A 13,750-nucleotide genomic window follows, 5' to 3' on the forward strand; every position below is an offset into this window, starting at 1 on the left:
GAAGTTCCACGTGTGTCGCTCTCGCTTTCAAACTTTTCTGATTAAACAAAGTCTTAATGAAAGCACCGCGAGATTGTCGTCTCTACGAGAGAAACCTGATGAATAACAGCGGCTCTCTTAATGGACAATGATTGCGTAACTACGACTCACTGCTAATAAAGAAGAATAGTAGGAGATCGAACTCTGAGAAGATTTGTTACTCGACATGAGTCATTGGCATGTTTTGTATCCTCCGGAAGATATAGTCAAGGTCGGTCTATGATGGTGCGTTCTATTTATTGCAGCGATTTACAACCGCTGCTACAGATTTCATTTGTTTGTAGTGACGAAAATAGAATAAGTGGTAATAATTTTAATATTTATTTCACTTTTACATTCCACGATATTATACGAGACGTGACTATCGCTCGGTTTATTATTATTACGAATGTTAACTATTGTTTATTTAAACTTGACCCTCATTTTATTCAACTTTCTTCGTTTGGCTTTGAAGATAAACATCAGAATGCATCGGTTACATTTGAATATGTGTCCGAAACAATGCATGCACAAAGTCGACCAACAGGAAACCGCAACAGCCATATAAACCCTTAACAATACAGCTTTGCTAACAAGATAGCAATGTTATTTGTCATCCCCGCCGGCTCCAAGATTTCCTTTATCTATAGTCGAAGCGATCTGAATCATACGTGAACACATTCTTATCGGGTTTGGTCCCAATAACTTATTTGCTTTCACAATAAAATATACACAAGTACACTACTATACAAGGAAATTGTCAACTGATTATCTATTTGTTGTGTCGAGATTAAAATTATTACTTGTTTCACAATTTATTTACTCCAGGTGAAGTGCACATTGTAGTTGCTTGAGTGTATATACTTGATTAACTACTTGATGGGACAAAGATCGTTAATTTGCAATAACGTTTTAATGTAAAAGTGTTTAACCACACATTTGCACTTTTGAAGAATAAATGATGCAATAATCATAATCATGTAGGTTTGATAATCACTTCCCATTAAACGTAAACGAGATGTGGGCGAGGTAATGACGAATGTTTATATTACGATCATAATTATGTACATTTTCATTTTTAATATACAGATGTGTTGAATTATGAGGTTTTAACGATCAACTTAAAATTTTATTATCTGCCTGACCTTACCAAACGATAAGTAAAAACAAAAGTCATTACAACTTTTTCTGATAATTTGACTTGTGCACTACTAAAATGAACAAACCTAACGTTATACACACGTTTCAGTTTAGTAATGTAACATTTTATAGAGTTGTACCACATAAATTATAATTGAACATGTTTTATTTTATTGTAACTGATAATTAATTTTTAATTTTATTGACATTTGCAATAATTAAACATAGCAATTTTGCTTGCACTGCTCCTATAAGATAAACAGACATGCAGACAGATAAACTGTCCTTGAAGTACCTGTTGTTAAACAAAATGTCCTGTTTATTTAGTCTCGTACATTGTTTAATTATGGTGTTGCAATATTATCTGACAATGGTTAGGAAGTTTTGAAAAATATTGGAAGCAAAAAATTTCCGAAGTTATTGAAACTGATAGGAACCTTTACACGGAAAATTTCGGTGTGTGTTTTTGATGATCTACTCACTTTTCCGTGTGACGTATTAACTTCGATACTTTTTATATCTCTTATCATTTGTTAACCCAATAACAAATAATTCGTTGACGTCACAGCGTTTGTACCACTTTTCAGTTTTCAGCCCACAGAAACGAATATTAACCGCATTTATTTATGCAAATTTATTATTATTCAATATAAACTGCTTCCAGTCTACAAAACTTGGTATTTTATTTACATGATAGACTGCTGGTCATCCAGTGCAACAACCAGAGAAATTGATTACTCGGACATCTGTCAATTATCAAATCTATACTATTTTCAAAGTGGAAATTCTGTTTTGGGATAAACAATTATAACCTCTCTCTGTATAAAAAACTTTTGTTTTGCGGTCATGCATTTTTGTGCACCGTTCTGTTGCAAGTGTATATTCCAAAGAATTGGCAAAAAAAAGATGATTATAATGGCATTTTAATCACAGATCATTTTAATTTGTGACCTACTTTTACCCGTATTCAGTAATTAATAAGAGTTCGCAGAGCCGGTAACTACATGGTTGTTATCTAATAATTTGATCAAACATAATTAAAAACCGACATAACCATTCGTCAACAGTTATGGTAACGAATAACAATTTACAAACTGTGTCGTTTATTTCGCTAATGACATGTCAAAAAATTAGTGGCAGAATTCATTTAATCATAATATTCAATCTAAAAAAAAATCTTATAAATTCTTCCGGTTTTAATTTTAATAACTTGCAGTGATTATTAACATGTTTTTTGTCGGAATTTATGTGATTTGAGGTAGTTTGGAGCTCGTTCTGAGCATTTCGAGTTGCCAGATCTACATATTAGCTATAGAAAGTACTAAGTTTACGAAAAGGAGACGATTGATGCCAGTTCTAATGTTCTCGAGGCAATAGCTTCAACAAAATCGTCCAAACACTAATAAAACGTCATTGTGAAAAAAATTAATATCTCCACAGGAGTTAAATAACACCCAAATAAAATTAATTTGATACTCTTGCCACTGTAATTATTTATTATAACATAGCTGAGAGCTGTCGATTTCTAGACTAACAGAATACAAACAAATCTGGATTTTGACGACGAAAATAATAGCTACTACGATTTAGAAAAGTCAATCAGTTTTCAAAAACATTCACCGAACTTTATCTTAACATGAAGTCATGAATATAGCTTTTAATAGATTTTAAAACCCACTTATTGTAGCCACAATAATCTTTTAATTGATAGATAAAACAAGTTAATATTCTGAATGTTTCTACAAAAACTAAACACTTGAGAAATACAACTGTAATAATACTGAGAAAAATTATTTTAAATTGCTGCTAGCTGATTTAAAGACGGCTTTAAAATAAGCACTAATTACACTCGTTGGCGTTAGACGAAATTTTTCAACTGGAAATATTAAAATCCTTTTTGGTCGCATTTTCTTCAAGTGAGTTCAATACCCCAAGCATGAGTGCAATTCACCACTTGACTTATTTTCTCTGCAAATATTTACAGCATATTTTGTACACATTTGAGGCATACCTGCGTGCATCTTTTGGCTAAAATCCATGCATATAATTGCAGACTCCACTCACTAAACCTTTCGTTACAGCTTATAATAACTGTAATTTACTTAATTATAATTTTTGAAATTCGTGAAAGTCTCTTTTACAGAATAAAAATGTCAATCACGTAAATCTCAACGCACCAGCACCGTAAAGTATGCATAAAATAAATCATTTCTGAATGAAACGTTTACTTATGAAATGAAGTCAGGTGTAAGTACCTAATATTTTCAATATGTTTGAGTTTTTGCATTCTACAGAGCACTCATTTAGTTTTATCTATTGTGTGCACTTGCACCTAGAGTTAATCGTTTCAACGACCTTTTATACCACTAAAATTGATCAACACCTTTTCTAATACAATTTTTTTTTTGTTGATAACATTTGTAGTTGTTTTACAGTACAGGTAATTCTAACCTCCTAAACAGATCTAATACTTACACAACTAAGATAAATTACTATTCTCAAATTTAGATATAGCTTTCCCAGACATTTTTAATTGTGCAAGTGCTTATTTATGTTTTAATAAAAATATTTAGGTTATGATTTATGCAACTCACCAGATAGTTTTTTTTTTGACACAAGAGCCATAAAAAGTTGTAAAAAAGAAAAGTAGTAGAAAGGATTTGTTATTTGCATATGCATAAATCAACTTGGTGACGCGAAACATTTTATATATCTACTGAACGATACATAATTATTAGAGCTGTGCGGTTGAAATTTAAACGCTGCGAATTGACCCCCACTCCGGCAGGCCAGAGGCTTGCATCCGACGTTATGTATCGCGAAGAAAATTACGCGAAAAATAATGTTAACGGTATGTCAGTTGATGATTTTAAAATCCATATTCACGAAATAAGAGTAATCATAATTTTAATAATGTTCAGGTGTCCGTCTCGCTGACAATAAAACTATTTGTGTGAATTATCAAAAATAATCCACAACTGAAAAGCGAGAAGCGAGCAAGGCAAGGCTGTGTAGCGATCGGCACTGTGGGCCGATAGTGGGGGTAAATAAATTTCAACCGCACAGCTCTACATATATTTTTAACGTCGTCCATCGCAATTCTTGACTATACTATAACACATGGGAATATAAACGAAGGTTCGTCGATACACCTGTTGTAATCAGGCAGTTGCGTAGGCGATAAGTGTTATGATCTTCCAAATTCCAATACTTTGTATTAATGTTCTTCACCAGAATTCTTTCCACGAATTGATTTTTTAACCATTTTGAAGAAGTTTAAGAACCTGATTTACAAATCGATTAAAAGAAGATGACGAAACCGCTGCACACTTCCACAGTTGACACATCCAATGCTTTCTCGGAATCGTCTATAGCCTAACAGGATCACTTTACTCACGTAGAATAGTGTATTTGACTTCTACTTATACGACGCCTGTGACTTCCAATATTAATAAACGGAAACTGGCAATTTACAGTAAGCAATCGGCCACAGGTTTTTCTAATTAAGATAGATATTTCAACGCTGCAAATATAGTAAGGCTCATATGTTACACTTAACTACTTATCTTACATAACATCGTTTATAAGGTAGCTATTTCAACAACTTGTAAAACTGACGTCACCATCATCTTTATTTATTATGTCATGCAATCAACTTGACGACCATGCAATAGCGAAAACTATTATTATGTAGCAGACGTACCTGGATGACCTCGTTGAGGTCGGCAACATACACGGTTTCGGTATCTAGAACTTCCTGCAGAACCCGAGCTTCAGGACTCATCGTTGGCTGTTCTGCTATACCACTATCTGCCGAACCTGGAACAGGATTGTACGTTTAATATTCCGTCCTTCAAAATCAAACATAAAAATAAAGTTCATAGTTATCGTTATTTCTGGAATCCTTTTCTAGATTTGTGATTACTAAACATACCCACACGAAATAATATATCAAAATTTTATTTACGTGGACTTCTGACATTCTAATTAGTGCGTTTTTGTAGCAGTTGGAAAGAAATATAACCTGAATGAACTTTTGTTTGTAATGCATGCGTTACAAGTGTTAAAAAAAACTTTAATTGTCGAAAGGTTACAATTTTGATATTTTTCCAAAATCCTAAATGTTTTACGGCACAAAATAAGAGCAGATTAATAAACCACAAGTATAGAAGAGAGTACGCACCTCATTAAGAGGCAGACAGACAGAAACGGGATACCAACTTTATCATATTCTACAAACCTTGGAGAAAAAGTGAGATTAGTCGACAAATTGGCCCTACTACAACATTTAATTACCACCCTCGAAAAGTAAAAATCGAAAAAAAAAACTACTCCATGGTTTTTGAAAATTAGACATAAGGGGACGCTCTGGAAACAAAAGATGTGAAAAACGTAGGCGTTGTTTAATTAGTTTAACCTCAATTTGTTTCACTGACGGTGACATAAAAAATATTCAAACTACGCCCTACGTCCTTCGTATCTTTTGTTCCCAGAGCCCCCTTATGTCAAATTTACAAAATCATACAGTATTAGTTTATTTTTCAACACGAACCCGTGATTGATGTCAAAAACTTTCAACTTTGGTAAAAATGAAAATATAATTACATTCAATACTTTACATTTTCCATAACTTCTGATAGTTATAGCAATCGTTAGAAATCAACTTTTGCCAAGTGAACTCATAAACTAATAGGATGTAAAGTGAGTGTTTCCAGCCAAGCGAAATTAACATCTTAATTGTGCATAAAATCGATGCACATAATTAAAAGTACATCCTCATTTCTTAATTGTGTAACACTTCTATGTACTATATTGAGGATAACTTCGGCGAACATTCAAATATAGTATAGAGGTACCAGAAATAAATGCACGATTATCAACGACGATCTGTCAAATCTAAAAAACTAAACACAAAAACTAAAATTGATGTATGCATTAATAAAAAAGCCAAACACCGTCAAAATTATAAATTAATTGACTACTTCGAGTTTGTCTGAGAGCTCACACAACACTCTCGATTGTCTAAATGTGAGTTCCATCTTCTTTATTGGAATTATGCAAATGTAGAACCATCAAGGCATTAATCCACTTATCAAACTGTAGCGCACAGTCATACCTTTCAAATGTAAGTGGTTCTGAGTGATTCTATTTAAGAATTCTGAACTGGAACTAACAAATTTCACCACTTCAACGAATAAACTGAAGTAACTGAACTACAGCACAAATATCATGCATCGAGCAACTATTAAGTATGCTCCTTAGCTTCAGGGTGCGTTGTTTATGGCAGGTTCTGCACCGTTTTAGATAGTTGCATGCTAATTTAATGGAACCTTTGGCGTCGCACGCAAAGCTGTCGTGGTGCATACTTCAAATTATTTAATTAAGTGCAGGCCTGATGTTATTGATAATGAACGGTTTATAAGCTTGTACTTTTATTAAATGATAAGATATTCATTGAAATGCCACTTTTAACGCAAGTGGGTTTCCTAAAATACCGACACTCTTTATCGTTCCGACAGGAAACGATCAAATGACAATGGTCTGGTGTGTGTTAAGTCAGTGTGCAGCATAGTTGAATTATATAAAAAAGAAAATGACCGAAAGATTTTAATACATTTGTTACTTGCAGTTGTATGCAGACTCGTTAGAAAATGTATGTAAACTTGAGACAAACTTTGAGTTAAACGGTGTTTCTGGAACTACTCCAAATCCTAATGAAAATTTTCAAAAATGTGACCTTCAAATACCCCTTTTGCACATGGAAGAATGGTGTTCAAGTTGTTATAGAAAATGGAATCAAATATAAAATACAGACGTTTTAAAAAAGAACTATTTTTGTCAACAGTTTCCTAATGTCAAAAATCAGAGTTTAATTAATTCATAAAGGAAAATTAATTTTCGAGCAAATTAACTCTGCAAAATGTTCTTTTATGTTTACACCTATTTCTGTCTTAATTAAGATGTTATTAAATATTAATTAACACTTGAATTAATAATAATTATAACAAACAGAACAAATGGTATCGCAGTAAGAAGTAAATTTTATTCATTATTTCTTACTTTGTCGTATTCCAACCCTAATTAATGGAGAACCAAGAACTACAGATTTGCACAATTAATACTAAGTAGTAATAGTAAGTAGGTGTAAATTATTCTGAAAATTCTACTTTATTCCCACCTAGGTAATAAGCTCTAGGTGGGAATAAAGTAGAACTTTCTGAATAATACCATAATTTGTTCTAAATATAACCGATATGTAAAGAACCATAACGTCTCGCACTACTTAAAAATAAAAACATTCCTTACCCTGATGCTCTAAAAGTCTATACCCAGTAAAAATTGCTGCTGGGATGTAGGTACTGTATACGATATGAAATAAAAGGCAAAGAAATGACATTTGAGTTTTTTAAACTTTGAAAGGTGACGTCACATGATTCTTTTTAAATAGGATGATATCCGATTTTTCACATATTCAGTTAACTATTTAGTACTTTCACCACTTTTCAAGTAATTTAAGTCGACCGTTACGAAAAATCGTATGTCTGAACAATTCGTTCCTATTTTACACAAGAGTTACAATCGTAGGTTAGTTTTAACTGTCAATCAAATGTCACTTTCACAGTTTAAAAGCCATATAAATTGAACGACGACTTCGAAAGGCAAGGTAAACGAGTATTTTGATTTGGCGCGCATAGCATAATGTAGTATCATATATACCTTAGTTTTATTAGTAATTGTAGGTTTCGATATTCAGCCACAGATCTAACTTAACGCCGGATGTACATTGTGCGACATCCGCTTGGTTTTCACGTTGATGATAAACTTAAATGACCACCCCATACTTCCTTTTGTGAAGTAGTAAGCACTGACAAATATTGGTATTTTTTTTTAATACCAATGATTTACCTTCTAATATGCCTCAGGAAGTTTTTATCAACTGACTTTTTAAAATATTTTAAAATTGGAAGTGAACATTCACTTGACGTGTAAGTGACACTATGGTGTCAACCTAAATTTTTACCATATTTTGGCTAAACTCGCCAAGTTGTGTATAGACGTGATCTTCTGAAATTTAGAAGGTGATTCAGATTATAAAAGATGGTACATCAATTTAACTTTGAAAATTCGTAAGCTTTCCACCTCCTTGTGATGGCTGATAGTCGTTTGTTACAATGTCAATCATAACATAACCTAATTTTATTAATTTTTTTCGGTGTGTTTGTTTTTAGACAAAAGTGAGCCATGAAATTTTTTCTTCACGTTGGATAAACTGATTCATTAACAAAACGGTTTGTCTGTCAGTGCATGAGACTGACGTTCATTTGGGGCTGATTTGCGAGATTTAATTATTGTTACAACAAAAAAGTTCAATAAAAAGGTGTTATAAGTGAAAAAAGAAAGTCCCCAACTCATGCGTGAAGAGTTAATGATAAGAATAGTGAAAATAATCGAATTTGAATTCTGTGTTGTGTCGTTAACTGCGAGAAAATTATCTTCTGCCAATGAATAATGTTGCACTATTTTAATTAATATTCATTTACTGTGTGATGCATCGATGAATAAAAATTGCAAGAAATGTTTGGTATCGTATCGGTGACAATTTTTTTGTTCATTTTTCGTGTTACGCGAAGGAGTTCCGTCGTAGTCAATTTTGACTTTATTGAGTTTGTTTAAATGGTTTATTTTTGTCAAAAATAATTTAGTTCCAAGATTAAAGTGAAAACTGAGTGTTATGATGGGCCCATGACGAAGGAGTCTGCAAGGATCGCGACGGAAGGAAAGGAAATCAGGATTTAAAGGGTAAGTTGGTAACGATTAGGTTTATTATTCAATGCATTGTGTCTTATTTCTTCAGTTCTTTTCTTCTAAATTCATATAAAAATACGGATGTTAAAAGTGTTTAAAACTGGTCGAAATAATTTGGAATATCTAATAGGTTTTTATCAATGTTAATTATTTCAAAAATTACGAGAACCAAATAAGATTTAAATAAGATATAATAATAAAAGATAATTCTTTTTCATTAGTTAATAAGTTAACTGAAGGAATTTATTATCTATTTTTTACTCTTCCATTATTATTCCCTAGCTTTTTCGTAAACTTATAAAATTTGATTTTGCGAATTTTATTTTTTTAGTTAAAATAAAGATATGTTAGCAATGATAAAGCAAATGTAAAAAAGGTGCTACGTATATTTTTAAGTGAGTTTTTCCTTTACAAAAGTCATGTCATCAACATTTTTGCAAGGACACAGATATAAATTTGGATAGATGCAGTGCAATACTGATAACAACAGTATTGCACATGTAGTTTATGACTCCGTGTTGAATTTTTACCCGAAACGTCCACATTTTTGGAAAAAAACCTAAATCATAAAGTAACACTTTGCAACTTAATTTTGAATCTGGAATTGAATTTTAATCAAAATATATAAAAAATTATGTCAGCTCAAAATTTTGCCGAATAAATCCTATCCAAAATGTAGAAAATATGATGAGTCTGTACTTGTGATTTATCATTTCATTAATATTTTTTGGATTTGCTTATATAGGGTGACTAAAAAAAATTAATGAATGCGTGAATTTATTTTATTGATTTAATCAGGAACTACAAAATCGAATGCGCTTTTGAAATCTTGGAGGTGTTTTAAAGCTACCATAAACACGGTAAATTTTTGATCAAAATGTATTTAATCATCCTCCTTAAAAAATTGATGACGTCACCTCAAAATTTTGCTGAACAAATCCTATATTAAATGTGCAAAGTATGATGAGTCTATGCTTATGATTGATTGTTGCATTAATATTTTTTAGATTTGCTTATCCAATGTGCCTTAAAAAAATTAAGACTGCAAAATTGAATATTTTGAAATCATGCAGACGTTTTGAATTTATTGTAAGCATGGTAACTTTTTAATCAGAAAAAATTAATAAATTAGTCAATTTTGAGTTTTACTTGCGATTCATCATTGCATTCACATTTTTTATTGATCAAATTAAGAACAAGTCACCCCATTTTCCCGAAAATGGGAAAATATAAACGTCTTTATTTAATAACAATTATAACAATGATATTTAGAATATTTTGTCGATTGTAGCTTTCTACTTTATAGTTTTGATCCTCTGTTTTGAGGGGACGAACTCATTCAAATCAAACTAATTTCTACATGACATTCTTCCGATGCATAAACATAAACACTTTCAAGTTGTTTTTCTTATCGAGGATAACTTAACGACAGTAACGAAGTCCATCGGGCAATTTGGTACTTTCATATTTTCTCGATATTTCATAACCTCAGATAAGGCCGTAGCTAACGGGAGGCTAGGGGATGTCGAGCCCCCCCTAGATCTAGACAAGTTAGAATTAACCAAATGTGAACTACAACATCGAAAATTAAAATAAAATGTAGTGTTTTATTCAATTATTAGCGGAAGTCACAGCAATAAAAAAGTCTGGACCGTCGGCATTGTGATCCGGTTTCTGTAATTCGTAGAAAACATCTTTTAGTTCAGTTTCTGTTTTACTCTCACGTCTAGAGGTTGATAAGTGTTATCATTATTTGTCTTAAGTTACGAGTACCATAAATGATTTTCAGTTCAGTCTTCAGTCGCACTTCTGTTATTACATACGGCAGACGTGATTAAATTGTTTCATTATTTTATTGATTATAAATCACTATTCAAGAATAACAATAATACAATACTTTTATTATTAGTATTACAATGCATCTATCTAAACTGATATATGCGTCCTTGCAAAATTGTGAATGATATCAACACAAAATTTTTTAATAGAAAAACTCACTTCGGTACGGATTATTAAACTTAAAACTTAATTATTACTTATTCAAGGGGAATTTTAAATTTCAGAGCATATTTACTATGCTTATTAAATGCTGAAATAATACTTCTAATTGTTTACTCCAGTGCTTTAAATCGTATTTATTGGAATAAAAAATACAAAATGTGAAATTACTGGCAACAGAGTTAAAGTTTTTGTTAGATTTTCCAACCCTACGTTAAAAACAATTTGACCTAATTTGAGAAATTTTATTTTTCATTGGGGATCTTTGCATTTTCGAAATTGGTTGCCAACCAAATTATTAAATTTACATGGCCTACCTTTGTCTAAAAACATCCTAAACGGTATATATGTTCATTGTTTTGTTAAACTAATCACTATAAAACGTTTTACGAGGTAAGGTTATTGCACAAACTGTCTGAAGTGTATGATTTCATTTTTGCGGGCAGAGTGAGCTCAAATTCTTCCCAGAAAAAGTCAAGAATGACGGGAGTCCTTTTACATGTTGAAATTAAATAAGATACAGTAAACAAATATTGTGTCCAAAAATGTTCAATACACCAAAAAAACGGAAGTGATTTAAACCTGCTACAATTTCTAAAGATAATTTACAACCCACAAGTTTACTTTATCAGATCTAAATCTAACAACCTGTTAATTAAAACAATTATTAGCAATATTTCTTGCGATCACAGACAGGCTAATGACCAGTCTACAGAAATAATTATCGCTAATAATGAATTAATAGATATTTTACAGATCTTCTCAATTTAATGTTCTCAACTATCGTCCAAATTTCACACAAAAACTGCTCTAACCACAACAACACACTGGGTCAATTTCACTCTTTGGGCATTCCAGCCATGCGTCTACTTGGAAGAGCGCCTTTGAACCCGACGAACCGGATGATTTAAGAACCACTCACCGCAAACCAATGCGGAAAATTTCAAAAATGACGACCTGTTTCGTACGTACGAAAAAGTTTCAACTGACCTTGGCTTCCGGTCGGTTCGGGGTCGCTGTCGAGACTCTCTGCCGATGCGAGGTATGCAGAACTGGGTTGATGAGGTCCGCTGCTTCCACTCGAAGAACACGACCCCAAGCTGGTGAGCGAAACAGGACGGGAAACCTCAGACGACGTCGTACTGTTCGTGCCCACGCTGCTCTCACTTGGAACCTGCACACAAAAAGAAGCAAAAATTGAAATCGACGGGGAGTTTTCAACACGTTTATCTCTATCTAATTTTATTCGGCTTGTTGCATTCGCATCTGTTTGTGACTGAGCTGAAAGGACGAGGAATGGAGTGTGTCGAGCTGGAAGAGTAAGGTAAAATTTTGTTTGCATGTGAATGACACACCGAATTAAGATTTCACAGTTTTCGGTCTACATTCGTAATTCGCTACTTCCTTAGTATTATTTTTGGATAATTATAAAGTTGCTGGAAAATTAGGTTTTATGGTGTGCATAATCGTGTGTATAGATAGTGTGGAGGCACTAACATTCAAATAAAAACAACGTGTTGTTGAAAATTATGTATTCTGTCTGTTATGTTGGCAGAGACGACTGGTTGAACTTATCTAGACTGCCTGGTATTCTTTCCAGTGGGATTTGAAATGTAATGACATCATTACCCCTTTATTTACGAAGAATGCACACCTACACAAAGTGGGTACATTCGCGATACATTTCAACATTTCACTTTGGTTCGTTATCAAGTCAACAGAATTTTGAATATTATATGCTAAATTCAACCTTCACTCTGGAATAATTATTATGAAATGTACGAAAATTTTTATCGTTCTAACCACTAGTTAGCTAGAATATTATCTACAAGCATTTTTGAAGACCAACGTCTGGATATTCTGATACTTAAAATTGATGTTTTAAAGAGACTATTCGATTTTCTAGCCATACGACGAAAGTTACTTGTTCGAATGAAAATTTCCGATACATATTGAATTTCTTATGTTTAAAATCCTTCTGAAATTAGTTATCACTGAAATATATGTATTTAAATAGGTAGTTCTGAAATGAAATTTTTAATTCTTTGGATTATCTGAATAGTCGTATAATAAGATCTAACCTGATTTGACTTTGAAAAAACATTCCTTTTAAACTGTCACCTTCAACTTTGTTTTTAAATTTGAAAATGAATATTTGATGATATTGTTAACTGTGAACAAGAACTATACCTTAAGGAAACATTTTTTCACTGTTCTCAAATGTATGCACCATTTTATCCGAACGATTCGAAATACGTCAATTTTTCAACTAATGCAAACACAGTGATTAATGCCAATGTTGTTCGATTAAATAATAATTTCGCTGTTAATGATGAACTAGTGTTTAACGTCTGTAAAATGAGAACATATTGGGTGTTCAGTTGAATAAAGTCATCAAGTTGGCTTTGCTTTTTTCTAAATATTGTGAAGTATGTCTACTGTTAAAGTAAATTAAAAAACCACCACCTGTTGAATTAAGTTGGTACCATATAAAACTTCTCTAGGGGTTATTTAAAATTGAAATTTCATGACAAAAATGTCAAAATCAAATAAATAAAAATAACGTGTTTTGAATGAAGACCACGGCCGTATACTTATTATAACAGGTCTGCGAACTCCCAGTTTAAAATGGTCTTTTTTCGACGAGATCCTAGGAGGCCACGGGAACTTAAAGTTCCTAGCGCCGTCTACTGGACACTATGATGAAACAAAGGTCGAGCAATAATGACTGAAATTTGCGTAAAAATGTCCTTGAATGCAAGTTGTCAAAAATGTCAGCTTTATAGGT

General features: G+C 32.4%; 1 protein-coding gene across 5 annotated transcripts in view; it reads right to left on the reverse strand.

Annotated features, from left to right (window-relative positions):
- The window catches only part of LOC135128111 (uncharacterized), a 101,758-nt gene that overhangs the window by 7,958 nt on the left and 80,050 nt on the right, over window positions 1-13,750 (reverse strand). For all 5 annotated transcript variants that reach the window (XM_064054962.1, XM_064054964.1, XM_064054963.1 and 2 more), the window contains exons 3-4: window positions 11,953-12,136; window positions 4,862-4,977 (exon numbers count right to left, since the gene is read on the reverse strand). In XM_064054962.1, coding sequence (XP_063911032.1) covers window positions 4,862-4,977; window positions 11,953-12,136 — 300 coding nt within the window. The remainder of the gene's footprint in view (window positions 1-4,861; window positions 4,978-11,952; window positions 12,137-13,750) is intronic.

The sequence above is a fragment of the Zophobas morio genome, unplaced genomic scaffold (genome assembly GCF_036711695.1).
Source record: "Zophobas morio isolate AGI-343-1 ecotype UQ-CSIRO unplaced genomic scaffold, CSIRO_AGI_Zmor_V1 ptg000012l, whole genome shotgun sequence".
Lineage (NCBI taxonomy): Eukaryota > Metazoa > Arthropoda > Insecta > Coleoptera > Tenebrionidae > Zophobas > Zophobas morio.